Source organism: Oncorhynchus nerka, linkage group LG7, assembly GCF_034236695.1.
Source record: "Oncorhynchus nerka isolate Pitt River linkage group LG7, Oner_Uvic_2.0, whole genome shotgun sequence".
In the NCBI taxonomy this organism is placed as follows: Eukaryota; Metazoa; Chordata; class Actinopteri; order Salmoniformes; family Salmonidae; genus Oncorhynchus; species Oncorhynchus nerka.
The window spans coordinates 61,121,329-61,140,201 of record NC_088402.1 but is presented as its reverse complement, the minus strand read 5'-3'; the positions used below and the strand labels follow the sequence as shown (position 1 = coordinate 61,140,201).

The 18,873-nt window shown below is 41.8% G+C and overlaps 1 protein-coding gene across 1 annotated transcript in view; it reads left to right on the top strand.

Annotated features, from left to right (window-relative positions):
• The first annotated feature begins 4,623 nt into the window (after nt 1-4,623).
• noc2l (NOC2-like nucleolar associated transcriptional repressor) overlaps nt 4,624-18,873 on the top strand; it is a 33,879-nt gene continuing 19,629 nt past the window's right edge. Inside the window, 12 exon segments of the mRNA XM_029664371.2 lie at nt 4,624-4,726; nt 5,222-5,362; nt 5,490-5,676; nt 5,963-6,079; nt 6,464-6,578; nt 6,680-6,770; nt 8,745-8,823; nt 9,034-9,144; nt 9,630-9,743; nt 10,084-10,272; nt 15,846-15,985; nt 16,503-16,614. Coding sequence (XP_029520231.2) covers nt 4,701-4,726; nt 5,222-5,362; nt 5,490-5,676; nt 5,963-6,079; nt 6,464-6,578; nt 6,680-6,770; nt 8,745-8,823; nt 9,034-9,144; nt 9,630-9,743; nt 10,084-10,272; nt 15,846-15,985; nt 16,503-16,614 — 1,422 coding nt within the window. The 5' untranslated portion in view covers nt 4,624-4,700.

Below are 18,873 nucleotides of genomic sequence, written 5' to 3'. Positions count from 1 at the left end.
GCGGCTGCAGCCCAGTGAGCACCGTCCGACGCCAACGTCCATGGACCTTGCGATTTGGTCCGTCCACCCTTGCCTTGATTTCAACGTCTACAGACGTTTTCCGGCCTCGATTTGCCCCAAACGTAGACGTCTATGATTTGGTCCGGTCTGAACTCGGATTTGTCCCAAACATAAACGTCTATGTTTGGGAAGTTTGGACAGCAAAGTACAGTGCAGCAGTTTTTGCCCTAGCACTACACAGCTTTTTCAAATAATCAAAGCTTGATGATTAGTTGGCTAATTGAATCAGCTGTGTAGTGCTAGGGCAAAAAACAAAATGTGCACCCAGAGTGGGCCCCAGGACCAAGTTTAGGAAACCTTGCAGTAGAGCACAGCAGAGTACATTACAGTAGAGCAAAGTATAGTTCAATACAGAAGAGTACAGTATAGTTCAGTACAATACAGATGAGTAAAGTATAATATACTATATTGTACAACACCCTACTGTACTGTTCTGTACTCTACCAAAATAAACTGTTCTGAACTAAACTCTACTGTGCAGTTCAAACTTGTGAAATAGACTTCTATGATTGGTTCAGATTTGGTCCGGTCCAACCAAATGTGGTCTTGTTTGGGGATGGAGCTCATTAGAATAATATCCAGCTGGCTTTGCAAGAGTTAATTTACATTTACAGCATATGCTCTTATCCAGAGTGAATTACAGTCAGTGTATTCAACTAAGGTAGATAAACAACCACAGATCACAGTCATAGCAAGAAAAACGTTTCTGTAACAGTTACTGAGAATGTTATAAAAGTATTTTTTTCCCCTGTTGATCTGAAAACTTTGAACATGGTCACTGCCAGTTCTAAAACAAGCAATAATAAATAGTCCATACTGCAATCTTCAGTTTGCTGCATTTTCCTATTTTATTGGAATTGTTTTAATGTGATATAATGCTTTCTTCATTGACATGTAGAGATAAGTGAATGTATGTACGGTTGAAATTTGGCCATAGAAACAATGACCAACAAAATATGACATTTCAACGTCTGTAAAATACACATTTTCAACATCTGGAAAATACATATCCCCAAAACACATGTAAATATTGGACTATAAATTGTGCCTTCCTGTATTATACTAAAATGTTTATTCTATTCTACTGAGCCATTTTATGTCCGTATTCTTATCTTTTATTATTTATAATTGTTGTTGGATTGTTGCGAAGGAACCTGCAAGTAAGCAATTTGTTGGTTGGTGTATACCATGTGCATGCTGTACATATGACTAATACAACTTGAAACTTCTATAAAAGACGACTTTTAGAAGTCTTTTTAATATCATTTTGCTCACTGGGAGGCTACTGTGGACCTTCTGGCCACTCAAGAAGGCACATAACATTATCACAAAACATAACCTCCAGCAAATGATCTTCCTCTATCAAGTCCAGTGGTATTGAAACTTTTTCAGTGGGGACCCAGTCTTTTCCAGAAGAATTTCTGTATACACCATTTTTTCAGCAAGAATTTCTTGCGACCCCAAATCTAATAACCATAAACCTTTCCAACCATCTAATAACCATAAAATTGGTACATAAACATATATTTTACCTGCGTGCTCAGTCCCCTCCTGTAGTCCCTGTTCACCCACGACTGCATGGCCAGGCACAACTCCAACACCATTATTAACGACGACGAGACAGCCTATAGGGAGGTCAGAGACCTGGCCGGGTGGTGCCAGAATAACAACCTATCCCTCAACATAACCAAGACTAAGGAGATGATTGTGGACTACAGGAAAAGGAGGACCGGGCACGCCCCCATTCTCAACGACAGGGCTGTAGTGGAGCAGGTTGAGAACTTCAAGTTCCTTGGTGTCCACATCACCAACAAACTTGGATGGTCCAAACACACCAAGACAGTCATGAAGAGGGCACGACAAAGCCTATTCCCCCTCAGGAAACGAAAAGGATTTGGCATGGGTCCTGAGATCCTCAAAAGGTTCTACAGCTGCAACATCGAGAGCATCCTGACCGGTTGCATCACTGCCTGGTACGGCAATTACTCGGCCTCTGACCGCAAGGCACTACAGAGGGTTGTGCGTACTGCCCAGTACATCACTGGGGCTAAGCTGCCTACCATCCAGGACCTCTACACCAGGCGGTGTCAGAGGAAGGCCCTAAAAAGTGTCATAGACTGTTCTCTCTACTACCGCATGGCAAGTGGTACCGGAGTGCCAAGTCTAGGACAAAAAGGCTTCTCAACAGTTTTTACCCCCAAGCCATAAGACTCCTGAACAGGTAATCAAATGGCTACCCCGGACTATTTGCATTGTGTGGCCCCCCAACCCCTTTTACACTGCTGCAACTCTCTGTTTATCATATATGCATAGTCACTTTAACTTTACATTCATTAGGGCGGCAGGGTAGCCTAGTGGTTAGTGTTGGACTAGTAACCGGAAGGTTGCAAGTTCGAATCCCTGAGCTGACAAGGTACAAATCTGTCATTCTGCCCCTCAACAGGCAGTTAACCCACTGTTCCTAGGCCATCATTGAAAATAAGAATTTGTTCTTAACTGACTTGCCTAGTTAAATAAAGGTTTTAAAAAATGTACACTACCTTCATTGGCCAGACCAACCAAGATGTACTACCGGGCTATCTGCAGTGTCTCACCAACCCCTCTATTACGCTACTGCAACTCTCTGTTCATCATATATGCATAGTCACTTTAATAATTTCTACATGCACATACTACCTCAATCAGCCTGACTAACCAGTGTCGGAATATAGCCTCGCTACTGTTATTTTCCACTGTCTTTTTACTGTTGTTTTATTTCTTTACTTACCTATTGTTCACCTAATACCTTTTTTTGCAGTTGGAGCCTGTAAGTAAACATTTCACTGTAAGGTCTACACACACCTGTTGTATTCGAAGCACGTGACAAATACAATTTGATATGACTTGATTCAACTCAATAATATTGTATTTTTCGAATTCATCTTTCTCAAAAACGTTTGTATATTGTCCCATAAAATAAGATGCACTATTTTTTGTTTCGCTGACCCCACTGCACTTCCCCACGACCCCAACTTTGAACACCACCGGTCTAGACAGACAAGAACTTCTATAGACCAGTGATGCAATCAGGACGTCGGATCCGATATATCAAGATCACGTTCCAACAGAAACGAGTCTGGTTTCCCACGAGATTAACATTAAAGAAACTAGACTACAGTCTTCCAGATGGCTAGCTAAAGGTTTCTCCTTTCATCTGTGGCTAAAGCATAACTAGCATCGATATTGCTGCAATAGCTATCTTCTTACCTAGCTAGCGAGACACCGGCCGCTTTGACAAATTACATGGCGATGTTGGGATTCAGCTAGTTAGCTTGCAATCAAGACTCACCAGCTGTCGTCTGTGTCGCAAGGACAGCACAAATGTATTTCTATTTGTAACCTTTTGCAGTTACTCGCTAACCCAACAATATGGTGTAGTCCAAAAAGTGCAGCATGTACGAGATTAAATGTATCAATCTTGAATTGTTAATTATCACTTCAACATCCCATGTCGCATCAAAGCAATGCGTTTTATCTATAAGGTTACAGTATACCGCTGCACACACAAATGACACCGAAAAGTAACGTTACTTAGCCTGAAATGGGAAACTAGTTAACGTTAGCTATGTGCATTTTAAACCCGTATTTATATTTAGCAAAAAAACACAGAAAGTAAACTGATACATGTTGTGCTATTGTTCATGATAACGATTGAGAAACTGAATACAACATATATTTTGATTAACAACCTCTGCAAAATCTACTGGATTTGCTAACACATTTTAGTTGTAACGTCACATAACATGCGTCAGAATGGTGGCGTTCGAGGTCGTTTTGTCACCGTACGCAGATTATCAATCTCACAATGATTGGGGAATCATTTAATGCCTCAAGAACCACATTCATACGATACAAACAATGTGAACGACCAGTGGGTTGCAAACCCGGATCTCATGCCAGAGGAGCGCATAAACCTGCTAAACTATACCTGAATATTAATACATCCGACCCTCCTGACACCACGACAGTTTCCCCCACACAAAACGACTAACAATTTACATCGGCCCAATTAAATGGTCACCGTGGCATGCCCAAATTTCACCTACGGGACTCCAAACTGAAATTCACATACAAGGGACAGTACTTAAATCGGCCAACCTTGAAGAAATATAAATGTATCGACTAGGGGAGCAGTCAATACAACTCTCCAGGTCAAAGCAGGCAACTGATGCAAGGTATAATAATAACCCAAGTGTGGTCACCAAACCACCTCTGTTACCATTTGATCTTGTACTCAGGGTAGACCACACATATGTTGTATCCCAAAATTACATATCGCGCCATTGTCTTTTCAACGGGAGCGTGTCCACCTTGCCACCTGTACATGTGTGCGACAGACTCATCGGAGGCACACAGAGCTCCGCTGTGACGATCATTGTTTGCACCAGCATCTCCTGCCCACCAGAACTGTCTTTCTTTTCACAAACTCTTCAGGTCACAGGTAAATTAATATTGCGTGTATGGTCATTAAACCATCTGTCTCGAGCAATTTTGACGCTGGTGTGCAGCGCGACATAAAAAAAAGACGAGCTGGAACGCCCCTACAGACTAACACCATTGCATTGTGGGAAGAGAATTGGTAGTCACGTTTTTGATCCAGCATGGCAGGAAAACAGAAAAGCAAAAGGTAAATTGCTCACAGTGAAATATGGGTACTGAACACATTTGTTCTATGAAATAACAATGTAGCGAGTTTCTTTGTATATTGTACATGTCTAGTGTCGTTCTTTATTTGCCTTGGGATGTTAAAAGTGGAGTTGTTAGCGCACTTTAAATAATCGTTAGCCTTTGCTAATAGTTAGCTAGTTTGCTTGGTTAGAAATGGTTGGCATGCTCGCTAACCAAGTTAGTTGAGTGAGTGATCAACATGTTACTTCCCCTGTTCTGTTTTCAAGTTTGTTTTGGCATGGTTTATTGAAATTTACTGTTAAACGGATCCAACTAGCTAATTTAGCCAACTAAACTAACTTTACTCGCCATCATTGTCACTGCAGAGAGACTTGTAACGTATCTGATAAAATTCGCTAGCATGTTTAAATATAGCTAAGTAACTGATATTTGACTTTGTAATTAAATATCTTAATGTTTGCTATATTGGCTGTTTATTGTTTCTATGTTGCAGGAAGTTGGAGGACCTCAGTGTGGACGAGTTCCTGCTATCTGGCTTTGACTCGGCAGGTGAGGCTGATTCTGAGGATGACACTCCTACCCGGAATGGACAGAAATCCAAGAAGAAAGCAGGGCAATCCGCAGCTCAAGACAAGTAAGTGTTTCTCACTTCTTCAGTCAGTGTCTGCCCCAGATACTTTAGTATACCCTAAAAATACAAATGTCCTCCCAGGTCACCTGGTCGAATGTTATTTAATAAATGAGTATGTCCTGTCTTGCAGGGGTGATGACAAAAAGAAAGGCAAGGCTTCTCAGCACAAAGACTCGCTGTCAAGGCTAAAGAGTAAAGATCCAGAGTTCTATAAGTTTTTGCAGAAGAACGACCAGACCCTGCTCAACTTTGACGACACCGACAGCTCCGAGGATGAGGAAGAGCGGAAGTACCACACGCTGCCCAAACAACTGGAGGTACCAGGGCTTTGATTTTGACAAATGTTTAATGATCTGAAACCGTAAATCAAATGATGTATAGAGTGAGATTCCTGATCTAAAAGGGTAGCCTATGCTTCACTAAACCAGCAGCATTTAGAGAGGAACATCTCATTTTACACTTGTAAATGTCCAATTTGAGGGGATGCGGATTTTACACTCAACATGTATTCGTTAATTTATATTCCTTAGCATGTTTTCTTTGTCTCTATAATGCCATTTACATTTTTCAGAATGTTAACTTTAAGGTTATGTGTGACTGTAGGAGGCCAGTTCTGATGATGATGAGGAACAAGGAGAGTCCACCAAGAAATCCAAGAAGACAGCCGAGGCCATCAAAGTCACAGAGAAAATGGTTGACGAGTGGCAAGCCGCAATCAAGGTAAGACTTACCTACAGACTATCCACCGAGCATAGACCTCAACCTTTTTCCTCTACCAGACTTTGGGTGTAGTCATTGTAAACAGACTACGCCGGGATGCTGGTTGCATAGTGGCCCTTTTCAATAACCAACATTTGATGCATATTTTGTCTCTGCAAATAGAATAGGGCTTTGTCCCATCTTCCACCTCTCAAACCTCTGGGTTAACTACCGTCCCATGAGTGTCGTGATTAAAAAACTATGCCTACCAGGCAGCATTAATTAGGAAGGAAAAACATATTATTATATGAGGTCAAGAGGCTTTTGTTTCTACTGTACCACAATACCAGTGCTTTTGCCCTTCATTCTTGTGTCTTTACTTGCCTCCCATCCCTTTGTCTTCAGGATGAGCCTACACCTCGCCTCTTCAGAGAGATCACACAGGCCTTCAAGGCTGCCGTGGCGACCACCAAAGGAGAAGGGGGGGATCCGTGTCGATACAAAGTGGCCGACAGTTCAGGTAGGGATCATACCCTCCATGAGTGTGTATTTAGTAGTGTCAACATACTTTAGCCCCAAGGACGATGATATCATTTGTGGTGTGTGTGTGTTTTCCAATAGTGTTCAACGCCTTGGTCCTGTTCTGTATCCGAGACGTGTACGTGGCTTTGCAGAGGATGCTCAACCTAAAGCCAGATAAAGACCAGAAGAAGTAATAAATGGAGACCTTTCTTCTTTACATAAGCTTTAACCATTTCCCTGATGCTTAGTTTTGAGTAGAAAATTGCTAACCCGATTAACCAACGAGCCAATGTATTTTACTATTTGTGCCAAAGTGATTTAATTTGTTTTAGGTGTATCTCCATTTTAGAGGTAGACCGATTATGATTTTTCAACGCTGATACCGATTATTGGAGGACCCAAAAAAAAAAGCCGGTACCGATTAAACGGCAGATTTTATATTTAAAAAAAATATATATATTTTATTTTTTTTTTCACAATTATTTGTAATAATGACAATTACAACAATACTGAATGAACACTTATTTTAACTTAATATAATACATCAATAAAAATCAATTTAGGCTCAAATAAATAAGCATGTTCAATTTGGTTTAAATAATGCAAAAACAAAGTGTTGGAGAAGTAAAAGTACAATATGTGTCTTGTAAAAAAGTGAATGTTTGAGTTCCTTGCTGAGAACATATGAATGTTGGTGGTTCCTTTTAACATGAGACTTCAATATTCCAAGGTAAGAGGTTTTAGATTGTAGTTATTATAGGACTTGTATTTCATATACCTTTGACTATTGGATGTTCTTGTAGGCACTATAGTATTGCCAGTGTAACAGTATAACTTCCGTCCCTCTCCTCGCCTCTACCTGGGCTCGAACCAGGCACACATCGACAACAGCCACACTTGAAACAGCGTTACCCATCGCTCCACAAAAGCCGCGGGGAATAACTACTCCAAGTCTCAGCGCGAGTGACGGTTGAACCCCGCTAACTAGCTAGCCATTTCACATCGGTTACACCAGCCATTTGGCTGATAGGCTTGAAGTCAAACGGCGCTGTGCTTGCGAAGAGCTGCTGGCAAAACGCACAAACGTGCTGTTTGAATGAATGCTTACGAGCCTGCTGCTGCCTACCATCACTCAGTCAGACTGCTCTAACAAATCATAGACTTAATTATAACATAGTAACACACAGAAATACGAGCCTTTGGTCATTTAATATGGTTAAATCCGGAAACAAATCATTTCGAAAACAGAACATGTATTATTTCAGTTAAATACAGAACCGTTCGGTATTTTGTCAAACTGGTGGCATCCCTAAGTCTAAATATTCTTGTTACATTGCACAACCTTCAATGTTACGTCATAATTACGTAAAATTCTGGCAAAGTAGTTTGCAATGAGCCTGGCTGCCCAAACTGTTGCATAAACCCTGACTCTGTTTGCAATGAATTCAAGAAAAGTGACCCAATTTCACCTGGTTAATATTGCCTGCTAACCTGAATTTCTTTTAGCTAAATATGCAGGTTTAAAAAATATATACTTCTGAGTATTGATTTTAAGAAAGGCATTGGTGTTTATGGTTAAGTGCAGTCGTCCACCGATTGTTCTTTTTTCGCAAATGCGCTTTTGTTAAATCATCCCCCAGCGTTGCATCGATTATATGCAACGCAGGACACGCTAGATAAACTAGTAATATCATCAACCGTGTGTAGTTTACTAGTGATTATGATTGATTGATAGTTTTTTATAAGATAAGTTTAATGCTAGCTAGCAACTTACCTTGGCTTCTACTGCATTCGCGTAACAGGCAGTCTCCTTGTGGAGTGCAACGAGAGGCAGGTGGTTATAGTGTTGGACTAGTTAACTGTAAGTTTGCAAGATTGGATCCCCCGAGCTGACAAGGTGAAAATCTGTCGTTCTGCCCCTGAACAAGGCAGTTAACCCACCGTTCGTAGGCCGTCATTGAAAGTAAGAATGTGTTCTTAATTGACTTGCCTAGTTCAATAAAGGTATATATTAAAAACGCAAAATCGGCGCCCAAAAATACCAATTTCTGATTGTTATGAAAACTTGAAATCGGCCCTAATTAATCGTCCATTCCGATTAATCGGTCAACCTTTTATCCATTTATCCATTTCGGGCTTTCCTCTCTCATTTTCTCATCTTCAGGCCAGTGCTTCCATCTTCCAGTCCTAAGTGGCAGAAGTACCAGGTGGACATCAGGATGTATCTCAGTGGGATCGTTCAGGTTTGTCCCGCTATTTATTTCATCCTCCCTCTTCTCCCCCCCCCCTCTTGTCTGAATTGTCACTGTTACCTTTCCCTTTTCTTGCATACAGTATTTGTGTTGGATGTACCCTAGTGTTTTTAAAATGTTTCTATCATTTCTACTCATTTGATGTACCTCTACTTACAACAGCAAATAAATGGAACTTTAACTCTCCTCCTCTGTTCACAGCTCTTGTCATGTCTCACAGAGGCCACCGTCATCAGTGCAGTTCTGAGGCACGCCAACCAGCTGGTTCCCTACTACCTGTGTAACCCCAAACAGTGTCGCCACCTGCTCAAGGTGACTTCCAGTTACCACAGCAACACCTATATGTAGGCTGACCAAACTGCATTGATGATCATCGGGGGAATTAGGCAAATTATGTTTTTGTATTGTCAAGCCGTTATGATTTAGTTCAAAGGATGATAACCCTGCAGAGATAAACCACATTAATATCGGTTGAGTATATAAACAGTGTTGTGCGGCACTGGAGGATCCCTTCCTAGGAAATGGCCTATTACCACTGTCAGAACCGTGTAACTCCATTTTGTCCCCGTATTGTTTTTTTTTACGTTCATTGAAAGTAGTAGCACTGACGTTTCATAATTGTATTTTCATAAATGGTCAAATATGACTGTCTTTGTCATTTCCTGAAAAGCTTTTAACGATGCAAGACTTCCGACAGCGACACTATGCTCTGGCCTGGTAGCCTTGCTATTGGGACCTGGGTCCTCCATTCCCGACGCTAGCTCTCACAGTCCACCTCTCACCTTTTTTCCTCCTAGCAACTGATCAAGCAGTGGAGCACCGGGGAGGAGACGAGCCGCGTGCTGGCTTTCCTGGCCCTCAACAAGATCTGCAGACAGAAGCAAGACACCAACCTCAACCCCATCCTCAAGGTATGTTCTCTGTCTCTCTCTGTTCCATCCTGTGGGGAGGTGAGACCATCGTGGGTGAAAAATGCTTCATTCATTTGGCCCACGGTAGTTAATACCCGTCAGGAGTGAGTAAGTAAGGTGTATGTCTCCACATCTGCATTAAAAGTGCTAAACAAATATCGCTTCCCAGTTAGTGGCAAGTGTCTGCACATAAAAATTCCTGAAAGGTGGCACATAGCAGTACAAAGTGAAAGGTGTAAAGTTGCCTGCACAACTGTTGGAACTCCCCAAAATGAACATTTAAAAAATATATATTTTTAACTGAACTCGGACACCCTTTAACCTCGTTTTCTTTCCTCAGCAAATGTACATCTCGTACGTGCAGAATTGCAAGTTCACGTCGCCCACCGTTCTGCCTATGATCAACTTCATGCAGCGGACGCTGACGGAGATGTACTCGCTGGACACACAGGCCTCCTACCAGCACGGCTTCATCTACATCCGCCAGCTGGCCATCCACCTGAGGAATGCCATGACCATGAAGAAGAAGGTTAGCAGTTAGTCGCACATCCATTCATACACTAGGACCTGAAATCACTAAGTGTCTCCAAGTAGAAGGGCTGATCTAGCATCACGTGCCCCGTTTATAATGTTTTAAAAGGCGAATCTGATCCTAGATCAGCACTCTGAGATGCCTGGGGAATTTCGGGCCCTGGATGTTGGAAATGAGGATAAGGCAATTATGTTGTAGGACACCAGGAAGTACAGCTAATGATGATAATAGAAGGAATAATGTTACCTATAAAGGTTTTTATACTGGCCTGTGATATTCTACCATCGGAGCTAAGCGTTTCAATATTGGTCTATCTCAGTGGTTCCCAAACTTTTTTTCTAGTCCCGTACCCCTTCAAACATTCAACCTCCAGCTGCGTACCAGCGCACTCTCAAATGTTTTTTGCCATCACTGTAAGCCTATCACACACACACACACTATGATACTTTTATTAAACAATAGATTGAGTGTGAGTTTGTCACAACCCGGCTCGTGAGAAGTGACAAAGAGCTCTTATAGGACCAGGGCACAAATAATAATAATAATCAATAATTTTGCTCTTTATTAAACCATTTTACATCTAAAACCTTATTTGTTCATAAAAAATGGTGAATAACTCTCCACTGGTTAATGAGAAGGTTGTGCTTGAAAGGATGCGCATAACTCTGCAATGTTGGGTTGTATTGGAGATGGTCTGGCTTTAAAACAATTCGCACAGTCTGTGCCTGTATTTAGTTTTCATGCTAGTGAGGGCTGAGAATCCACATAGGTACGTGGTTGCAAAGGGCATCAGTGTGTTAATAGCGCGATTTGCCAAGGCAGGATACTCTGTGCGCAGCCCTATCCAGAAATCTGGCAGTGGCTTCTGGTTAAATTACATTTTCACAGAACAGCTTGTTGCAATTTCAGTGAGGCTCTCTTGCTCAGATATCGGTAAGTGAACTGAAGGCAGTGCATGAAAGGGATAAGAATCCAGTTGTTTGTATCATCCGTTTCGGGGAAAGTACCTGCGTAATTGCACACCCAGCTCACTCGGGTGCTTCGCTATATCACATTTGACATTGTCCGTAAGCTTGAGTTCATTTCCACAAAAAAAAATAATTTAATGATTGGTAGACCTGTGTGTTGTTCTTGTTAACCTCTTCAGTCGACCCTCTACTTTTTTGAACATTTTGTTAAAAATCGCGCAACATTCCCTGCTACTCATGCCAGGAATATAGTACGTTCATATGGTTAGAATGTGTGGATAGGAAACCCTCGGACGTTTTTAAAACTGGTTAAATCACGACTGTGGCTATTACATAACGTGCGTTACATCGGAAAGCGCAGGAAAACCTGATCACAGAAAATGGAAATAAATATCCTTGCGCCACTTCCAGCAATTGTTAACAGTGAGCCGAATTAGATAAGACCGAGCATTCAACTCCCACAGCATCCCCATGTTGTCTAGAGTCTTGTGAATTGAATCATCTTTGATTCTTGGTTGAACCGAAAGAGGGGCACCGCTTACCTCCGGTCTCCGCCCAGATCATTCCGGAAGAGCTCTCTCCTGAAATTTTTTCCAAGACGACAGCTAATGATATTTACATCGCCTACGGATGATTTTTATCGCTTATTAACGTTTACTAATACCTAAAGTAGCATTACAAACGTATTTGAAGTGTTTTGTGAAAGTTTATCGTCTACTTTTTGAATTTTAAAAAATGACGTTACGTTGTGAAATCGCTGTTTTTCGTTTATCACACAGTCTACATATAACGATATCTTGGCTTTATATGGCCCGATTTAATCGAAATAAAGACCCAATAGTGTTTATGGGACATCTAGGAGTGCCAACAAAGAAGATGGTGAAAGGTAATGACTGTTTTCTATTTTATTGTGCGGTTTGTGTAACGCCGAAATGCTAATTATTTTGTTTACGTCCCCTGCTGTGCTTTTCTGTTGTAGTGTATTGGTGCATGCTATCAGATAATAGCTTCTCATGCTGTCGCCGAAAAGCATTTTAAAAATCGGACTTGTTGCCTGGATTCACAACGAGTGTAGCTTTAATTTGATACCCTGCATGTGTATTTTAATGAACTTTTGAGTTTTAACTAATACTATTAGCATTTAGCGTATCGCATTTGCATATCCAGAGCTCTAGTTGGGACGCAAGCGTCCCAAGTAGAGGCTACAGGTTAAGATACTACCCATCCCGGGCCCGGGAGCGTAATCATCAACTGACACGAATTAGCATAACGCAACGGACATAAATATTACTAGAAAATATTAATATTCATGAAATCACAAGTGAAATATATTGAAACACAGCTTAGCCTTTTGTCAATCACCCTGTCATCTCAGATTTTCAAAATATGCTTTACAGCCAAAGCAAGACAAGCATTTGCTTAAGTTTATCGATAGCCTAGCATAGCATTATGACTAGCTAGCAGCAGGCAACCTGGTCAGAAATCAAATTAAATTGTTTACCTTTGATGAGCTTCAGATGTTTTCCCTCACGAGACTCCCAGTTAGATAGCAAATGTTCCTTTTTTCCAAAAATATAATTTTTCTAGGCGAAATAGCTCCGTTTGTTCTTCACGTTTGGCTGAGAAATCGACCGGAAATTGCGGTCACTACAACGCCGAATTTTTTTCAAAATTAGCTCCATAATATCGACAGAAACATGGCAATCGTTGTTTATAATCAATCCTCAAGGTGTTTTTCAAATATCTATTCGATAATATATCAACCGGGACTGGTGGCTTCTTAGTAGGATAGAGAGAAACAATGGCCGCATTTGTCCTTTACGCACAAAACGCTCTGAGAGACTTCAGCTTGAGAGACTTCAGCTGACCACTGACGCAATGTTGACGTTCAGGCTCATTTTTCAAAATAAAAGCCTGAAACTATGTATTGTGACACTAGACACATTAGGGAAGTCATAGAAAAAGGAATCTGGTTGATATCTCATTCACTGCTCAATAGGGACGCATAGGAACGCAGAGCCTTCTAAATAAGAGTCCCTTCCTGTTTGGATTTTTCTCAGGCTTTCGCCTGCAATATAATTTCTGTTATACTCACAGACAATATTTTTACAGTTTTAGAAAAGACTCTAAAGTTTCCATCCTAAGCTGTCAATTATATGCATATCTAGCATCTTGTCCTGACAAAATAGCCGTTTACTTTGGGGATGTTATTTTTCCAAAAATTAAAATACTGCCCCCTAGATTCAAGAGGTTAATGCAGACCGAAAAGAGCTCCAACTTCTTATTAATCATACCCTCAAATTTGTCCCACCCCACACGTTGAATATAGTTGCGGAGAGTCCCTGTAATCCTAGATTCAGATCATTAAGGTGAGAAAAAACATCACCCAGATAGGCCAGTCGTGTGAGAAACTCGTCATCGTGCAAGGGGTCAGACTCAGACAAGTGAAAATTAAAGAACTCTAAGCTCGTCTCTCAATTCCAAAAAAACGTGTCTATACTTTGCCCTTATGTTGTAAAAGTCTTACATGGTCGCTTGTATAGTGCAGAAAATACACGAGAGTTCAGGGGCCTTGCTTTAACAAAGTTAACCATTTTCACTGTAGTGTCCAAAACGTCTTTCAAGCTGTCATGCATTCCCTTGGCAGCAAGAGCCTCTCGGTGGATGTTGCAGTGTACTGGGAGCAACTGATTGCACGCGCGTTACCACTCCACTATGTCTCCCTATCATGGCTTTTGCGCCATCAGTACAGATACCAACACATCTTGACCACCAACGTCCATTTGATGTCACAAAGCTATCCAGTACTTTAAAAAATATCCTCTCATGTTGTCCTGGTTTTCAGAATAGGATGTCTTCCTTAACTTCTTATGGGCAGGCACTGGATGGCCAACATCTGGTGAAATTGCAGAGCACCAAATTGAAAATACAGAAATACTCATATTAAACATTCATAAAATATACAAGTGTTATACATCGGTTTAAAGATGAACTTCTTGTTAATCCAGCCGCTGTGTCAGATTTCAAAAAGGCTTTACGGCTAGAGCATACCATGCAATTATCCGAGGACAGCGCCCCGCTTACAAAAGCATACAAACATTTTCCAGCCAAGTAGAGGAGTTACAAAAGTTACAAAAATAAATTATTATCTTACCTTTGATCTTCATATGGTTGAACTAACAAGACTCCCTGTTACACAATAAATGTTCGTTTTGTTCAATAAAGTCCCTCTATGTCCCAAAACCTCAGTTTTGTTGGCGCTTTTTGTTCAGTAATCCACTGAGGTGGTCAAAACATGCAGACGAATACATCCCAATAGTACCAGTAAAGTTTGTTGAAACATGTCAAACAATGTTTAATATTAATCCTCAGGTTGTCTGCAAAGCAGCTCTGCATTCATCCTTTGTCCTCTGACCAAAAGGTGTTTTTACTCCTCGTTTTTCAAAATACAAGCCTGAAAGCATGTCTAAGACTGTTGACATCTAGTGGAAGCCATAGGAACTGCAATCTGGGCCCTAACCCATAACAGACATTCAATCGCAAAAAAAATCCACTTCCTGGATGGATTGTCCCCTGGTTTTCGCCTGCCATATCAGTTCTGTTATACTCACAGACATTATTTTAACAGTTTTAGAAACTTCTGGGCCTGAGTAACAGGCAGTTTACTTTAGGCATGTTTGTCATCCAAACTTCAAAATACTGCCCTCAACCCAGGTTAATTGACCCCCATAAATATAACGGCCATATACCCGGAGCTGTGCCAGGCCTGCCACGTCTGTTGACTCATCCAGCTGTAACGCACTGGCTTGTATGCAAAGCAGTAATTGTTTCAAAACATCTCCTGCCATGTCTGTGATGCATCGTGAAACAGTGTTGTTTGAAGAAGACATTGTCTGTATAGTTTTTTGGGGGGCCTTTTTCCCCCAGCATTGTCCCAGCCGTATCTGCGGCAGCAGGAAGAATTAAGTCCTCTACAGTAGTATGGGGCTTGCCTGTCCTAGTCACTCAGTAGCTCACCATATAAAACACTTCTAGCCCTTCTTATTAATGGTATCTGTTGCTTTAATACATGTCTTACTACTCGAAAGTCGTCTTTATTCTCGCTCAAAAAACTCCTGTGGCTTATTTTTCATATTGTCATGTTTCTAAATGTCTGCGCAAGAGGGAAGGTTTACTGCGAGAGCGTGACGGTTAATGTGATTGAATGTTAATTATTTAACTAGGCTACCTGTATTTGACATTGTTGTTATTTCGCTGAACACTAGATGGTTTCATTTTATTTTTGGCAGTGAAACGAGGCTACTCAGGCGAGGGGGGGGGGGAACTCAACTAAATGAACTCAACTAAATGTATAGCCCCGTTTGAAAATGTGAATAAAAAAATGCATTTAAAAAATAATTTGAATCACATTTTTATTTGGTGTACCCCCGACAGCAATGTAGCCCTGGGGAACCCCAGTTTGGGAATACCCGGTCAACACCATTGCTCATCTAACTGTATCCCAGTAATAATTTAGAAACAACCAGCAATTGCATGTAGATCAGTGCTGATGTTAAATGTGATGTACTTTAAGGTGTGTGTGTGTGTTTTTGATCCCTGCAGGAGACATACCAGTCGGTGTATAACTGGCAGTTTGTCCACTGCCTGTACCTGTGGTGTCGTGTGCTCAGCACCCTGCACCCCAGCGACGTCCTGCAGCCCCTCATCTACCCACTGTGCCAGGTCATAGTGGGCACCATCAAGTGGGTACACGTACACAGACCTATGGGCTTAACTTGGGATCATACTGTTTCATGGGCTCTGCTACTGTAGAACACACAACCAGGATATCACACAGAGATCTATGGGGCTAGGAGAATACTGCATCTCTTTTCTGAAAGTTTAACATAACATAAAGCATCTGTTTTTCACCTAGTTGTTGTATAGATCAACAATGACACGTGCTTTAGTATGTAATACCCTCTGTTAGGGTAGAATGTCTAGTTCGCATGATATGACCAGCCTATGGTCTCTGCAGATTTTCTATTGGTTATCTGTCTTTGAATTGAAATACAATCACATAACATAACAACGGACACAGACTGAGCCTAGACTAAAAAGCATGCTCAATGGAGAATATCTATTGAAGGGGGGGAGACGTTTGGTCCACAACTAGGCTTAACATCTCTGTGAAATTGCACCAAAAAGTTTAACTTCGCACTTTCACCAGCAGGTGGCAGTGTTGACCGCTGTTGTGACTCTATCTGTCTTACTGTGCAGGTTGGTACCCACTTCCCGCTACTACCCTTTGAGGATCCACTGTGTGCGAGCCCTCACCCTCCTCTCTGGCAGCACCCACACCTTTGTGCCCGTTCTGCCCTTCCTACTGGAGGTAAGACCCCTTACCCCCTGCCAGAGGTGCTCATCTCCTCCCAGAGCAATACCCTCATGGGCCAATATTTACAAAGTGTTCTGATCTGGGATCAGTTAGGTCTTCTTTTTTTCTTCTTTTTTTTTACTTTATATCGACAGCACTCCTGCTATTTGACTCTTTGTGAACAGGGATCCTGCAGGATTTGGCTCAACTAGTTCAGGGCTCTCCAACCCTGTTCCTGGAGAACTACTGTCCTGTAGGTTTTCACTCCAACCCTAATCTAGCACACCTGATTCTAATAATCAGGTGTTGTTGATAAGCTGAACAGGGTTAGTGTGAAAACCTGCATTTTTTTTCTTTTTTCTTTATTTAACTAGGCAAGTCAGTTAAGAACAAATTCTTATTTTCAATGACTGCCTAGGAACAGTGGGTTAACTGCCTGTTCAGGGAGCTCGGGGGTTTGAACTTGCAACCTTCCGGTTACTAGTCCAACGCTCTAACCACTAGGCTACCCTGCCGCCCCTCTACATGAGGGTAGCTCTGCAGGAACAAGGTTGGAGAGGCCTGAACTAGTTCATCGCTAACCAGGACCTTGATCAGCTGAGTCCGGTATGTTAACTTACAACAGGGTCGGCATGCATTCTCAGTAGCTCACTAGGATGAGGGTTGGCCACCCCTGCCGTAAGCACTTGTGTGGCCTAGATCAGAAAAGGTTGAATAGATGTGAGCAATACGGTGAGAGGACAGCATTGGGCGACAGACCCAATGGAAACACAATGTGGTTTCCATTGAAATATTTTGTAAGGTGTCAGTGGAAAACAGTCTGTAGGTCTCAACAGCTAAACACGAAGTAGGTTCTGAAAGATGAGGGGGTGGAAGTAAATGTGAGTGGTTTGTGACATCAACCTTAACCCCTGCACTAGTCTCTTCCTACTAGCAGACTTTGCTGATAGCTTCTTTATTGAGGGAAAGTGGACTTACTATGTGATACGTGGTTGTCTCACCTAGCTATCTTTAGATGAATGTAGTAGCTGTAACTCGCTCTGGAGAAGAGCATCTGCTAAATGACTACAATGTAAATGTCAAATGTTAGACACCTTTGTTATTAGGGCAGGTCCCAAACTGTCAACGTTTTCAGTTTGGCGCGTGTGGTGTGCGTGTTTGTCAGAGTTAGCCGGCAATTGAACGGTACGTTTGCGCTGCGAACAGCCCATTCCATCTCGTCCCGAAGATGCTCTATAGGGTTGAGGTCTGGGGACTGACCAGGCCTCTTAAGTAAACTGAACTCACTGTCATGTTTCAGGCAATGTTTTTCCACTCCTCAGTTGTCCAGTGTTGGTGACTGCGTGCCCACTGGAGCCGTTTCCTCTTGTTTTTAGCTGATAGGAGTGGAACACGGTGTGGTCGTCTGCTGCAATAGCCCATCCGTGACAAGAATCGACGCTCAGAGATCGATGTGGACTGGGCTCTTATTTGCCTGTTTGTGGGCCCACCTGTTAGCTTGCGCCACACTTCTTGCCATTCTCCTTTGACCTCTCATCAACAAGCTGTTTTCTCCCACAGTTTTTCTTTGTCGCGTCCTTCTCGGTAAACCCTAGACACTGTCATTTCTGGAGGCCGTCCGTTTCTAAGATGCTGGAACCGGTGCACCTGGCACTGACTATCATACCACGCTTCGGTCACTCGTTTTGCCCATGTTAATGTTCAATCAAACTGTAACTGAATGCCCCTGACTGATTTTATATGGCAAGCCACGGCCACTTGACTTACTGTCTGTATGAGTGAACCATTTTTTGTGAATGGGGTGAATGGTGCACCTAATTAACTGGCCACTGAGTGTACTGTTAAGTGAAGTGTCATAGTTGGATGTTGTGACAAACAATGGATGCTATTAGGGATGGGAATTGCCAGGGGCCTCGCGATACGATATTAACACTACTTAGGTGCCGATATGTATTGCGATTCGATACTGTGATTTTATTGCAATTCGAAGTCCAAAACATGTTGCTTACAAGATGTCCCTCTGCAGCAGACAAGGGAGAGCATGAGAAAACAAGCTTTCATCAGTCATGGAAATTAATGTGCTGAAAAAACAAATTGGCTCCCTAATTTAAAATAAGCTGGAGAAAAAGCTATGAAGGAGAAATACTGGGGTTTTGTTGCAGGTACAACCAACTAGTGCAAAATAATGTGATATCTCAAAATGATACCTCGTCAAAAATAATATCCCGATATGTAACGATCGATAAAACAATTTTTTCCCCCCCATCATTAGAT